The sequence below is a fragment of the Lipotes vexillifer genome, unplaced genomic scaffold, assembly GCF_000442215.2.
Source record: "Lipotes vexillifer unplaced genomic scaffold, Lipotes_vexillifer_v1.1 scaffold491, whole genome shotgun sequence".
Lineage (NCBI taxonomy): Eukaryota > Metazoa > Chordata > Mammalia > Artiodactyla > Lipotidae > Lipotes > Lipotes vexillifer.
In genome coordinates, this window is record NW_006770548.1 from 1,077,872 (window position 1) to 1,092,197 (window position 14,326).

Here is a 14,326-nt window from a genome sequence, read left to right on the forward strand (position 1 = left end):
AAAAAGTGATCCTGAGCCATGGGAATGGCTGGCATTTGGTTAGAATGCAAATGCACTCACAGGAGCTCCCGGGAAAAGGCCGAGGTTTTAGGACTGTCTCAAGGACTGGGCAGTGCCTAGAAGAGCTCCAGGAGACACATACTTGGCCATCTCCAAATCAGTGAGAGATTAAACAAAGATATCCTGCAGCATGAGAGGGGAAAAGCATAACACTGAATTAATCTTCCCAGGCACAGTGCACACAATTTTCATCCCTAAAACTGTTATTTTTTTACTTGACCATCATCCAGAAATATCTTCCCAGAAATAAATCCTCCTTCCTTAAACCCCCAAATCTTCAGCTTCCAGCCAGGTTGGCCACACCCACTCCCAGATGGGGGTGGGTCCCTTCCCCTCTCACCCATTTACACTGAGTGATAGCTCTAAAGCCAAAGTCCAAGGATCTCTGTGCAGCTGCAGTGAGGCGGGAAGTGCCAGAACTGTGACTGCCAGATGGAACACCACCAGAGAAGCCCAGCTCTGGTAGCCTCTCCCTCCCCCAGCCAAGAACAGATTAGCTTGTGACTCTCCATTATGACTCCCTCACTTCCTCCAGCTGCACCTGGTCATCATCATCAGCCTGATTAGTAATTCCAGACATCAGATCACACAGTGACCCCAAAGTGCATATGAAAACTCAGGATTGCTTTTGGCCTTTTAGAACAATTGACTCTCCATCCGTTAGCTAAGACACCCATGGCTGAGGGCAGAGAGGTGAAGGAATGAAGGGATGGGCTGCAGGCTCGGCCCTGTGGGGGCCTGCATGCCAGGCTTGCACTGAGAGCTATGGGAACAGTTACCAATCATGTTGCCCCATCCCACCCCACCCCACCTCACCCTCCAGCAGCTGGAGCTGGGGCAGTCAGGGAAGGCTGGGCTGGCCAAAACTTCCTCCTCTTTCTCTTGCTAGAACCCCTGCCTGAAGAACCAGGGAAGGATACTGGATCCCTAACAGCCTCCACCAAGGCCACAGTGGCTGCTTGCTGAAATGACCCAGAATCAAAAGAAAAAAAATTTCACACAATGCAAAAATTAGAAACAATATTTATTATTTCCTGTTAAAATAGGGCGCTCTCATGAGAAAAGAGTGTGCAAAAAGAGCCTTCCTACACCCTGGGCTTTTTCACTTATCCTAGCAAGCTGGGACTGTCGGTTCAAAATTCTCCTCCTCACTGTGTAGGAGGGAAAGCTCTCCACCTACTCCTGGAAATTAGGCTACTCTAGTTTTAATTTTGATTACTTGCATGCGTTAAAAAAACAAACAAACAAACAAACCTGACTGTTAACAGGCTATCTACCCCTAGGCACATTTGCTCAGTCCACTTGGACAGACAGATGTGGGCCTCAAGTCCACATTCCCATGTGCAGGCCAGGATCAGATGATACCCTGGAAATCTGGTGAGTGTTCCTGGCTAGGGATCAAAGAAGGCCCCAGTTCCTGGTCAGATGGCTGAAAACATGCATAGTGTCTCCAGTGAGAGGCTGAGATTCCCTCTTTCTCAAGGAGTATTTTGGGTGTAGTAGGGCCAGTGGTCAATTAGTAGACAGCATTCTGGCCACAGGTAGTAACTGGTCTAGAAGCTACTTACTCCATCCCCAAATCCTCATGAGTTCCCTTAAATTGACTAGAGTGGATTCAAGTTGCAAAATGGCAAATTATACCAGGAAGAGGATGTCATTAAGACAATGGTCTCAACCACTGTGAGTCCGTGCACAGAGCTCACATCCCACCATGTCCCTCCCCTCACACTTCAGGAAGCCTAGTCCTGCCCACTGTTCCTCCTCGATGACAGCTTCCAGCATCCTGAAGCCTTGAGCAGCCTTCAGCCTCACAAGTTGGGCATGGCCCAATTAAGGAACTTCATGGCAACTTCAAAGCCAAGGAAACAGGCCTGAGAAGGGGTTGGAAGGAAGAGAAAAGCCAACAGGAGTTGTGACTATTCACAGAGACCCCAGCACTGTGCTTGACTGGCCCTGTCAGGACCAAAACCCCTTCCTAATCTCCCACCCCAGGTCACGGAATCAAGCTATGCTTTCTCATTCCTAAAGGGGAAAGAAAATGCATGTCCCACAACTGCCCACTTCTGATGGCCAGGCCAGGAAATCAAAGCTCCTCACCTCAGAGGATCACAAAGGAAAATCTTCCTGACAGCTTCAGGAAAGGGAACAAATAAGGAGGCTCTGACTGAGGGTGGGATTTGGAAAAACTGAGCCCCCAATTCAATCCCAGAAGCAAGCAAAAGTCAGCCCACCTGCACCCTGCTCTGAGCCCCAAAGGGAAAGCACAGCCCCTGCCAGTCACTCACCGCATTGGCTGGGAAGGCTCGGATCATCACTGCATTGAACCCCTTGTACAAGGATGTGATTCCTTCATTCCGGATCAGCTCCCTCAGCACATCTCTGAAGCCATTAGGATATTTCCCAGGAGGTGCTGTGGGCAGAAAGCAACTGTTAAGGCTTCAGGAAGCTTCCTGACCTGACCATGGTGACCTACATGGGGACAATATTGTAGGCAAGTCTTCCTGCAGGGCCACAGCACGAGCGAAAGGACACTTTGCAGGTCATCTGGGACCAGTCCACAGACAACACAGTTCACCTTGGGACAAACAGTTACAAATGTCTGGATTACTGGTGCCAAGGGAGTGGAGAAGGGAATGAAGAATGAAAACAGTCCTTCTGCTCATGTGAGGGAAGGAAGGTTGATCTGACTTCTTCTCCACTATTTTTTTTTTTTTGGGCCACGCTGCACGGCATGTGGGATCTTAGTTCCCCGACCAGGGACTGAACCTGTGCCCCCTGCAGTGGAAGCGAGGAGTCTTAAACACTGGACTGCCAGGGAAGTCCTTCTCTCACTTATTTTATGTTTAGGCTGACAAGAAAATGAGCCTAGGGGCTTCCCTGGTGGTGCAGTGGTTGAGAGTCTGCCTGCCGATGCAGGGGACACGGGTTCGTGCCCCGGTCCGGGAGGATTCCACATGCCGTGGAGCAGCTAGGCCCGTGAGCCACGGCCGCTAAGCCTGCGCGTCTGGAGCCTGTGCTCTGCAACGGGAGAGGCCACAGAAGTGAGAGGCCCGCGTACTTCAAAAAAAAAAAAGAAAATGAGTCTAGCGATCCTAGAACACAAATGACTGCAAGGAAGAATGTTGGCTAGAGAGATGCTGAGTGCTACTGTGGAGACTGAGTATCCCTAGGGCCTTAAGAACTCTGTACCACAGGGCCAGCCAGTTCTGGGACCCACTCCAACCCCATCTACCCCACTCTCCTCTACTAACCAGTCTGGAAGCGGGACTTGAGCACGTCTGGAGGGATTGCCACAGCCCAGTTGAAGATCCCTGCAATGCCCCCAGCCACCAGGATCCGAGGCACGCTGAGCTCACTGACACTGCAGAATACCAAACAGCCCCAGTCAGACAAAGGCTGTGAGAGTGGTGTTCAGACCATCCCTCCTGTGCACACAGGGCAGCCACAGAGAGGGAGAAACTGGCTGGAGGGAGGTGGTCCAAGGCCAAAGCTCCTGTGACATGGTAGCTGCCACTCGCTGAAGGAGGTTTCATGCACTTGTTTCAAACACTTCCTCTACTGGGTGAGGCACAGGGTAAAGGGTACTAGTATTAGCTGGGCCTCAGCAGCAACAACAGGAAAGTGGACACGGAGACAGAAGCAAGTCCCACTTCTGCCTTCAGATCCACTAACAGGAAATGGCAACCTACCCATGATTGGGCAAAGTGGCTTCTAAGTTCTTCTGTTCTCCTCACCTCTTTTCCTCTGGAGTGAAGATATTTTTCAACCATTCATATGTCATGAAATACATCCCACTGGCTGGAACATCTGTTAGTGGCAAGAAAGAGGTAAATTAAATGATATAAAATTCTCACAGATTTCCTGATCTTAGAAGAACCAAGCTTGGCTTTGGACCCTTGAAGGTTTCCTGAGAAGCTCCTCAGCAGCACTTCCTATTTGCAATAATCACTTTGCAGTGATCAGATGCTGCTCTGGGGCAAGCACTGGTGTGAGTGAGCACTAACATGCATGACATTATTTCATCTTCAAAGGCCCTCTGAGTGGTCCCCACTAATATGCCCACTCCAAGCAGTTATAACCAGAGCTAACATCTGGCCTTCCTCCAAGCTGTCATCTCAGGACAAGGGTAGAGCTGTCTCTGCCTCTTCTATTGCCACCCCAATAGGACATGCTTCTCAAGCCAAAAAGAGCTCCACTGCTCCTAAGTCATTCTTTCTTCCCACTCATCCCTCCAGCCATGATTTCCATTTGCTACTCCCCTCCGACTGCCATGCTCATGATTTCCATCCTTGAGGGCCAGCCTATCAGAAGGATGGAGGGTCCCCCCATCCTCATGTGTGTCCATGCTGGCCAGAGGTAAGATGGCCTAAAACCAGGACACACAGTGCCAGCCCTGTCAGAGCTGTGGCATGTATGGTGCCAAGGCTCATCGGGAGATCCAGGCAAGACCCCCTGTGGCAAATCACCTCAGATGGAGGGCCTCAAAGGTTACCTCGCATGAGGGTGAGCACAGTCCCCTTGTAGATGCCTCGGATCCCAGCCTCCTTGTATAGCTTCTTTGCACAGTCCAAGGCACCAGTGTACTTGGTCTCCCCTGAAGAAGCTTGAATCTGAGAGGGAGGAAAGAGTCATCAAGTCAGCAACAGCAACATCAAAGTAAACAAACCTAGCAGGTTACAGAAGATTACATAGTGAGTGTGGGAGTGGTCATTATGCATTAGAACAATGAAATAATATAACTATCATTGTCAAATCGATACTTATTTAGAATGTACAATATTGGTGGAAGTTACTATGAAATAAGGCTAGGTGAATATATGACAAAATATAAACAAATTGACTAGAAAAAAAAAATCAACAGAGGAGATGGAAATTACGTTGAAAAATAAGTTCCCAAATACAGGAGCATTCCCAATAAAGCTAGTTAGAAAAATAAAAAAAGCTAGTTGGCAGTCTAGAAAGGAGGAGACAAATACTTCAGTCAATCACTTATTCCTTCAACAAATATCCATTGACTACTAAATCCACTCCAAGCTCTAACTGATCATGAAGCTTGGTTAAAAGAAGGTGAACTGGAAATTGTATTCAGAGCTCTAAATGCCTGGATAGAGGTCCTGTGTAGAGCCAGGAGAGGGCCAAGGAGAGGCCCCCTATCCTAGCCTCTGGGCTCCAGGGCCTAAGAACCAAGAGCCTGAGGGCAGGCAGGAGGTATCCCACAAAAGATCTGAGAGAAAGACAGCCCCATGTAGGATCCACAGCAAGTACAGAGTCAAGAGGAATCTGAACACACAAGGGAATCAACCAAAGAGTAGTTAAAGCTGGAAAGAGAGTTCAGATTTAATAGTTCCAAGGAGAAACACTTACAAAATAAATATATAAGTCCAATAAACTTTTCTACATACCAACAATAACTAGCTGAAAAATAAAGGAAAAGAATCCCATTCTAATAGCAATAAAGAATTATACTCCAGGGCTTCCCTGGTGGCGCAGTGGTTGAGAGTCCGCCTGCCGATGTAGGGGACACGGGTTCGTGCCCCGGTCCGGGAGGATCCCACATGCCGCGGAGCGGCTAGGCCTGTGAGCCATGGCCACTGAGCCTGTGCGTCCAGAGTCTGTGCCCCGCAACGGAAGAGGCCACAACAGTGAGAGGCCCGCGTACCGCAAAAAAAAAAAAAAAAAAAAAAAATATACTCCAATAAAGATGTTAAAATAAAAAATATATAGCAATAAAGGCTTAAAAGGTTTTCTTAACTAAGAAGATTAAGCTACTCTTTAAGGCCAAAGGGCTGTGGTATAAGATTATACCTGATGAAAGGAAGAAATACATTATTAAGAGGATATGAAGGTAATAAATCTTCCTTTATAAGTAACACATGAAGTGCTGTTTTATTGCTGATACTGAAACATTAATATCAAGTTTTCTTGGGCTTCCCTGGTGGTGCAGTGGTTGAGAGTCCGTCTGCCGATGCAGGGGATGCAGGCTCGTGCCCCATTCCGGGAAGATCCCACATGCCGCGGAGCAGCTAGGGCCGTGAGCCATGGCCGCTGAGCCTGTGCGTCCGGAGCCTGTGCTCCACAACGGGAGAGGCCACAACAGTGAGAGGCCCGTGAACCGCAAAAAAATAAAAAAAATAAAAAAATCAAGTTTTCTTGAAGGGGCACCTGCACCTAACCCAGAACTCTCCATAATGCTAGAAATATGACAGTCCATGTTCATTGGTCTAATGTTGCATATTTAGGTGAAATATTCCTTACCGTGCAACCTCTCGGTATTTTTTATCAGGTACCTAATAACTTCAATGAGTACAAGAAAAATAATTCTGTGGACTCAAGAGTTTCAAAGGCTATTCTTTAAAGTGAGTGCCTACCTTCATGAAATCTGCAATGTCTTAAACTAGCTCTTTTTATAGAGCTTGGCTTGTACTGAGAAGAAAATCAAGTCTATGAGATTCCCAAGAGCAAAAACATGGCCTTGTTGATCATGATATCTCTAGCCCATTGCCAGGAATATAGTAGGTATGACTAGAAATTTATTAGTTAAATTAAGGTAGAAAAATCAATTCATAGTCAACTTTCAAGTAGCAAAACTTGAATACGCTAGATAGTACACAATGTCTCCTAAACTGATTTACATGTCTAAACTCAAGTTAAGCATTCCTTTAAATACACTGATCTGTGTTCCTCTGATAAAGTTACAGAAATACTTCTTCCAGTTTCTGTTTTTCCAATGAAATCACAGGAGGTGTGACTTGTTTAAGGAATAAAGAATGTTCTTAGGAAAAAAAAAAAGCAATAAAATATATGTGCATCAAGCAATAGGATTTGCATAAATAAAACTCTAAAACCTTTCCAAGGGACATAAAAGAAGAGGTAAATAAAAAGAGAGTCATAGTTCTGTTAGGAAAAGTTTTCAATCAGGAAGATGTCAATTTTTCTAAAAATAATAAATTTAAGACAATGTCAATTGAATATCAATGGCTTTTTTAAAAATATAATTTCCCCAGATGATCCCAGCACATGTGAGCCTGGTGTATCTGAGGAATGGCACAGAGGCCCATGTTATCAGAGGATGCTGGAGCTGACTCACAGGACCTGGGGGGCCAAAGAGGACTGGGCATGGAATTGACATATTAACAGAATTTTCTCACTGTTATGTGTGGTATAGACTGTAAGCAGGGAAACAAGTGAAGAGGCCCTCACAGTCATCCAGGCCAGTGCTGAAGGTGACCTGGAGCAATGTAGTTGCAATGGAGGTGATGGGACAGGATAGATTTGTGATATTTTGAAAGCCAGCTTAACTGTTCAACAAATGGGATATGTACAGTGAGGCAAAGTGTACAATCTAGGAGAACTCCTGGGTTTTAGGGCTGAACAAACTAGACAGACGGTATTGCCACCAACCGAGCTACAGAAGGTTGTAGGTAAAGCAGGTATTGAGGAAGACCAGGAGTTCAGTTTTGCACATGGTGACTCTGAGGTGCCTACTAGCATCCAACAGAAATGCTAGATAAACTAGTCCAGAGTTCAGGAAAAGTCTGAGTTGGAGACATAAACTGGAAAATCATTATTATACAGTTAGTGTCTAAAAGTCATGAGACAAGAAGAAATCATCAACAAGATGAGTGTAATATGACTGAGCCTTGTGCACGTGAACATTAAAAGATTGAGAAGATGAGGATAAACCAACAACGGACATAGAAAAGGAGCAGCCAAGTAGGTAGGAGGAAAGTCAGGAGAGAAGCCAAGTGAAAATAGATCTTCAAGGAAGATGGGGGACCAGCTGAGTCCAATTCTGTTTATGGATCAAGATGGAACAATGTCCAGGCCCAAGAACTGAACATTGGATTTAGTGTAAAAGTCACTGGTGGGATGTCTCTGGTGGTCCAGTGGTTAAGAATCTGTCTTCCAGTGCAGGGGACGTGGGTTCGATCCCTGGTTGGGGGAACTAAGATCCCACATGCCACGGGGCAACTAAGCTCACCTGCCGCAACTAGAGAGAAGCCCGTGTGCCGCAACAAAGAGCCCGCACACTGCAACTAAGACCCGACACAGCCAAAAATAAATAAATAAATATATTTTTTGTTTGTTTTAAAAAAAGGTCACTGGTGATCTTGACAAAAGTACTTTTGTTGGAGTTGTGAGGCAAAAACCAGTCTGATGTGGGTTTGACAATTAGAGAAGGGGGACTAGAGACAAAGATTGGAAAAAAACAGAAAACTTTTTCAAAGAGTTTTGATGTAAAGGGGAGCAAAGACAGGAAGCACAGAAATAGATGTGGAAGGTAAAATAGAGAGAAGTTTGTATTTCTAAGGTGAAAATACAAGCATGTTTATGCTTTTATTGCTGAAGAGAACAATCCATTGGAGAGCAAAAACTGATGCTCAAGGAGAGAGAAAGAAGAATTGTTGAAGCAAGGTCTCTGGATGGGCAAGAGGGGATAGGATGTGGGGTCAAACAGAAGCATGGGCCATTCGTGGTGGAAATAGCCAGGCAGCCACAGATGTAGTTAGATGCCAGTGGGTGAGCGGAGGCAGTGGAGGGCATCTGGTAAAGTCCTCTTCTGGTGGTTTCAGTTTTCTCAGTGAAGTAGAAAGCCAGGGGACTTCCCTGGTGGTGCAGTGGTTAAGAATCCACCTGCCAATGCAGGGGACATGGGTTCGAGCCCTGGTCCAGGAAGATCCCACATGCCGTGGAGCAACTAAGGCTGTGTGCCACAACTACTGAGCCTACGCTCTAGAGCCCATGAGCCACAACTACTGAGCCCGCATGCCACAACTACTGAAGTCCGCACACCTAGAGCCCATGCTCTGCAACAAGAGAAGCCACCGCAATGAGAAGCCTGCGCACTGCAACGAAGAGCAGCCCCCACTTGCCCCAACTAGAGAAAGCCCATGCGCAACAACGGAGACTCAACACAGCCAAAAATAAATTAATTAATCAATAATAATAATTTTAAAAAGCCAGGTCATCTCCTGAGAGGGTAGGGGTTTGAGAAGAGAGTCACAAAGTAGTAAGCCAGCAGAGTGGAGGGGTGCAAGGGAAGAATATGGATGGGGACTGTCTCATCTAGGAGCAGATAAGGACTTCAGGCATAGAAGAGATGGAAGAAGCCATGATGGAAAAGATTAAGGGACAAGTCTACTGAAAACAAACATTCCCTAACTCAAAATCAATATACAGACGTCTAAGAAGTATTTTCCCAATCCTCCTGCTAAGTACAACAAAAAACTCTAGACATTATTTGTTTTAAACAAATATAAGAGGACTCTGAAAGTTTGGAGAGAAGAAGCAGACTGGCTAGGGACCTTGGAACTTAAACAATGACATAGTGGTGAGTCCCCTGGATTTTTTTTTTTTTTTTTTGGCGGTACGCGGGCCTCTCACTGTTGTGGCCTCTCCCGCTGCAGAGCACAGGCTCCGGATGCGCAGGCTCAGCGGCCATGGCTCACGGGTACAGCCGCTCGGCAGCATGTGGGATCTTCCTGGACTGGGGCACAAACCCGTGTCCCCTGCATCGGCAGGCAGACTCTCAACCACTGCGCCACCAGGGAAGCCTCCTGGATTTTCTTTTTTGATATATCTCAGACTTAAAGCAGAAGAAACTGGCAATCCAGGAATACCAACAAGCACAGATCAAAAAGAAGCCTCAACAAAAGCCTGCATTCTCTAGACAAAGGAACAGCCTAGAAAGACAGAAAATGTTTAGACAAAAAACACTCTACCCCAGCCATACACGACAGAAAAAACTGTGGTCTCACCCTCATCCACACCAGCAAAGACCCTGTGGGGAGCCCAGACTTGCACCTTCGCAGGGCTGTAACAAGGTACCCAACATGCTACCTGGGTGGAGTCGGAAAAGGCCAAGTACAGAATAAGGACTTTCATCCCTGAGAGCCTGTAACCATCACCCTCCTGTCCTGTGGTGTCAGTAGAGACACTGGAACTCCCACACCCACCCAGCAGTAAAAAGAATTGCCCCACCCTCAAGTGTCAACAGAGGTCGAGTGGGTCACCTAGACTTCCACTTCCACTTGGCAGTAACGAGGCAGCATCCCTCCCTTCCTACTGGAGTGGTGTCAAAGAAAGCCAACTAAAATGGAAAGATTAAATAGGATCCAGAATCTCAATAAAGTATGCAAATATCTGGGTTCCAACTGGAAATCACACAACATGTCCAAACCCAGGAAGATCTCAAACTGAAAGAAAAAAGAAGCAATAGATGCCAATAACAAGATGACAGAGATGTTAGAATTATCTGACAAAGATTTTAAACCAGCCATTGTAAAAATCCTTCAACGAGTAATTATTAATATGCTTGAAACAGATTAAAATAATTAGAAAGCCACAGCAAATAAATATCAGCACAGAAATAGAAGATATGAGGAAGAACCAAGTGGAAGTTTTAGAATTGAAAAATACAACCGAGGGCTTCCCTGGTGGCGCAGTGGTTGAGAGTCCGCCTGCCAATGGTCCGGGAAGATCTCACATGCCGCAGAGCGGCTAGGCCCGTGAGCCACGGCCGCTGAGCCTGAGAGTCCAGAGCCTGTGCTCTGCAACAGGAGAGGCCACAACAGTGAGAGGCCCGCGTACTGCCAAAAACAAACAAACAAAAAAAACCAACTAAAATAAAAAGCTCAGTGGGGACTTCCCTGGTGGTGCAGTGGTTAAGAATCCGCCTGCCAATGCAGGCAACATAGGTTCAAGCCCTGGTCCAGGAAGATCCCACATGCTGCAGAGCAACTAAGTCCATGCAACACAACTACTGAGCCCGAGTGCCACAACTACTGAAGCCCAAGCACCTAGAGCCCGTGCTCTGCAACAAGAAGCCACCGCAATAAGAAGCCTGCACACTGCAATGAAGAGTAGCCCCCGCTCGCCACAACTAGAGAAAGCTGGTGTGCAGCAATGAAGACCTGACACAGCCAAAAATAAATAATAAATAAATAAATTTATTAAAAAGAAAATAAAAAAGCTCAGTGGATGGCTCATTCAACAGCAGAATACAGGGGAGAGAGGAAAACAATATCAGGATTAGAAAACAGAACAATGGAAAATACCCAGTCTGAACAACAGAAAGAAAACAAACTGAAACAAATTGAACAGAACCTCAGGGACGCCTGGGGCTGTAACAGAAAATCTAATATTTGTGTCCTCACAGTCCCAGAAGAAGAGGAGAAAATAGTGTAGGACTGAAAAAGTACTCAAAGAAATATCTGCTGAAAACTTCCCAAATTTGGCAAAACATAAACATATAGATTTAAGAAGCTGAGCAAACCCTAAACAGAATACACCCAAATAAATCCATGCCACAACACATCACAAGTGAACTTAGTTGAAAACTAAAGACAAAGAAAAAAGCTTAAGAGTAGCCAGAGAAAAATAACACATTGCCTATTGAAAAAAACAATTAGAATGACAGCAGAAACCAGGGAGGGTAGCAGGAAGGGGCACAGTAGCTTTCAGGAGCTGAAAGAAAAGAACTGTAGGTTAAGAATCCACCTGCCAATGCAGGGGACACAGGTTCGAGCCCTGGTCCAGGAATATCCCACGTGCCGCAGAGCAACTAAGCCCATGTGCCACAACTACTGAGCCTGTGCTCTAGAGCCTGTGAGTCACAACTACTGAGCTCACGTGCCACAACTACTGAAGCCTGCGTGCCTAAAGCCCAAGCTCCGCAACAAGAGAAACCACTGCAATGAGAAGCCTGCACACCACAACGAAGAGTAGCCCCCGATTGATGAAACTAGAGAAAGCCCACATGCAGCAACGAAGACCCAACGCAACTAAAGAAAGAAAAGAAAGAAAGAAAGAGAGAGTGAGAGAGAGAGAGAGAGAAAGAAAGATAGAAAGAGGGCTTCCCTGGTGGCACAGTGGTTGAGAGTCCACCTGCCGATGCAGGGGACGCGGGTTCGTGCCCTGGTCCGGGAAGATCCCACATGCCGCAGAGCGGCTGGGCCAGTGAGCCATGGCAGCTGAGCCTGCGCATCCGGAGCCTGTGCTCCGCAACGGGAGAGGCCACAACAGTTAGAGGCCCGTGTACCGCAAAAAAAAAAAAAAAAAAAGAAAGAGAAAAGAACTGTAATCCCAGAACCCTATGTCAAGCGAAAATATTCTTCAGGAATAAAGGGGAAATCAGGCATTAGATGAAGGAAAACTGAGAGACTTTGTCATTCACAGATCTTCCCCAAAAGAATGGCTAAAGGAAGTTCTTTAAATAGAAAAGAAACTCTAAAAGAAGGAGACCTGGAACATCAGGAAGGAAGGAAGAACACAGTAAGCAAAAATATGGGATATTATATAATGGTAATATGAGGGACATTACATAGTGATAAAAGGGCCAATCCACCAAGAAGACATAGCAATCCTAAATGTGTATACATTATACAAAAAAGCTAAAAACTATGTGAAGCAAAACTGATAGAACTGAAAGAAGAAACAAACAAACTCACAATTACAGTTGGAGATTTCAAATTCCTCCATCAACAAATAGGTAGAACAACTAGACAGAAAATCATCAAGGATAGAGAAGAACTCAACAACACCATCAACCACCAGGATATAATCGACATTTATAGATTACTCCACCAAATGACAGCAGAACACACATTCTTTTCAAATGCCCGTGGAACATGGACCAGGATAAACCATATCCAAGGCCATAAACCTCAAGAAATTTAAAAGAATGTAAATAATACAGAATATGTTTTCCAATCACAATGGACTCAAACTAGAAATCAATAATCTCCAACAGTTGAAAACTGAACAACACTCTGCTAAGTAATTAAAAAAGGAAGTCTCAAAGGAAATTAGAAAACACACTGAACTGGGACTTCCCTGGTGGTCCAGTGGCTAAGACTCCATGCTCTCAATACAGGGGGCCTGGGCTCGACCCCTGGTCAGGGAACTAGATCCCACATGCCACAACTAAGAGTTTTCATGCCACAACTAAAACATCCTGCATCCTGCATCTAAGACCTGACACAGAGAAAGAAAGAAAGAAAGAAAGAGAGAGAGAGAGAAAGAAAGAAAGAAAGAAAGAAAACACACTGAACTGACTGAAAATTAAAATATATTGAAGTTTGTGGGACACAGCTAAAGCAGGGCTGAGAGGAAACTTTATAGCACTGACTGCATGTGTTAGAAAAGAGGAAAAGCCTCAAAACAATAATCTAAGCTTGCACCTCAAACACCTAAAAAAAGAAAAGCAAACAAAACCCAAAACAAGCAAAAGGAAGGAAATAAAAAAAAAAAAAAAAGCAGAAACCAATGAAATTGAAAACAGAAAAACAACAAAGAAAATCAATGAGCTGAGTTCCCTGGTGGCCTAGTGGTTAGGATTCTGGGCTTTCATTGCTGTGGCCTGGGTTCAGGGAACTGAGATCCCAAAAGCCACGTGGCACGGCCAAAAAAAAAAAAAAAAAGAAAAATCTTTTTTGAAAAGATCAATAAAACTGACAAACCTCAGGTGAGGCTGACAAAGAAAAAAAAAGAGAGAAGTCACAAATTATTATTTTTTATTAATTAATTTATTTATTTATTTTTGGCTGTGTTGGGTATTTGCTGCTGCACGCGGGCTTTCTCTAGTTGTGGCGAGCAGGGGCTACTCTTCGTTGTGGTGTGCAGGCTTCTCACTGCAGTGGCTTCTCTTGTTGAGGAGCACAGGCTCTAGGCACGAGGGCTGCAGTAGTTGTGGTTCGCGGCTCTAGAGTGCAGGCTCAGTAGTTTGGGCGCATGGGCTTAGTTGCTCCGCGATATGTGGGATCTTCCCGGACCAGGGCTCAAACCCGTGTCCCCTGCATGAGCAGGTGGACTCTTAACCACTGTGCCACCAGGGAAGCCCCACAAATGATTAATACCAGGAATAAAACAGAAGATAACACCACAGAATCTGCCAATGTATAAAGGGCAATAAGGGAATACTACAAACAACTTTACACACACACATTTGACAACTTAGATAAAAAAACAAAAACAAAAACAAAAACTACCACAGGGACTCCCCTGGTGGTGCAGTGGATAAGACTCCGTGCTCCCAGTGTAGGAGGCCCAGGTTCGATCCCTGGTCAGGGAACCAGATCCTATATGCAACTGCAACTAAGAGTTCACATGCCACAACTAAGGAACTGGCAAGCCACAACTAAGGAGCCCACCTGCCATAACTAAGAACTGGCACAACCAAATAAATAAATTAATTAAATATTAAAAAAAAAACTACCACAATTTTCCCAATATGAAATAAGTAATTTGAATAGCCCTGTAACGATTA

General features: G+C 45.4%; 1 protein-coding gene across 1 annotated transcript in view; it reads right to left on the minus strand.

Annotated features, from left to right (window-relative positions):
* Nucleotides 1-1,868: 1,868 nt before the first annotated feature.
* Nucleotides 1,869-14,326, minus strand: part of SLC25A20 (solute carrier family 25 member 20) — a 30,066-nt gene continuing 17,608 nt past the window's right edge. Inside the window, exons 5-9 of the mRNA XM_007446170.1 lie at nucleotides 4,553-4,670; nucleotides 3,795-3,867; nucleotides 3,312-3,421; nucleotides 2,346-2,470; nucleotides 1,869-1,931 (exon numbers count right to left, since the gene is read on the minus strand). Of these exons, the coding sequence (XP_007446232.1) occupies nucleotides 1,869-1,931; nucleotides 2,346-2,470; nucleotides 3,312-3,421; nucleotides 3,795-3,867; nucleotides 4,553-4,670 (489 nt within the window). The remainder of the gene's footprint in view (nucleotides 1,932-2,345; nucleotides 2,471-3,311; nucleotides 3,422-3,794; nucleotides 3,868-4,552; nucleotides 4,671-14,326) is intronic.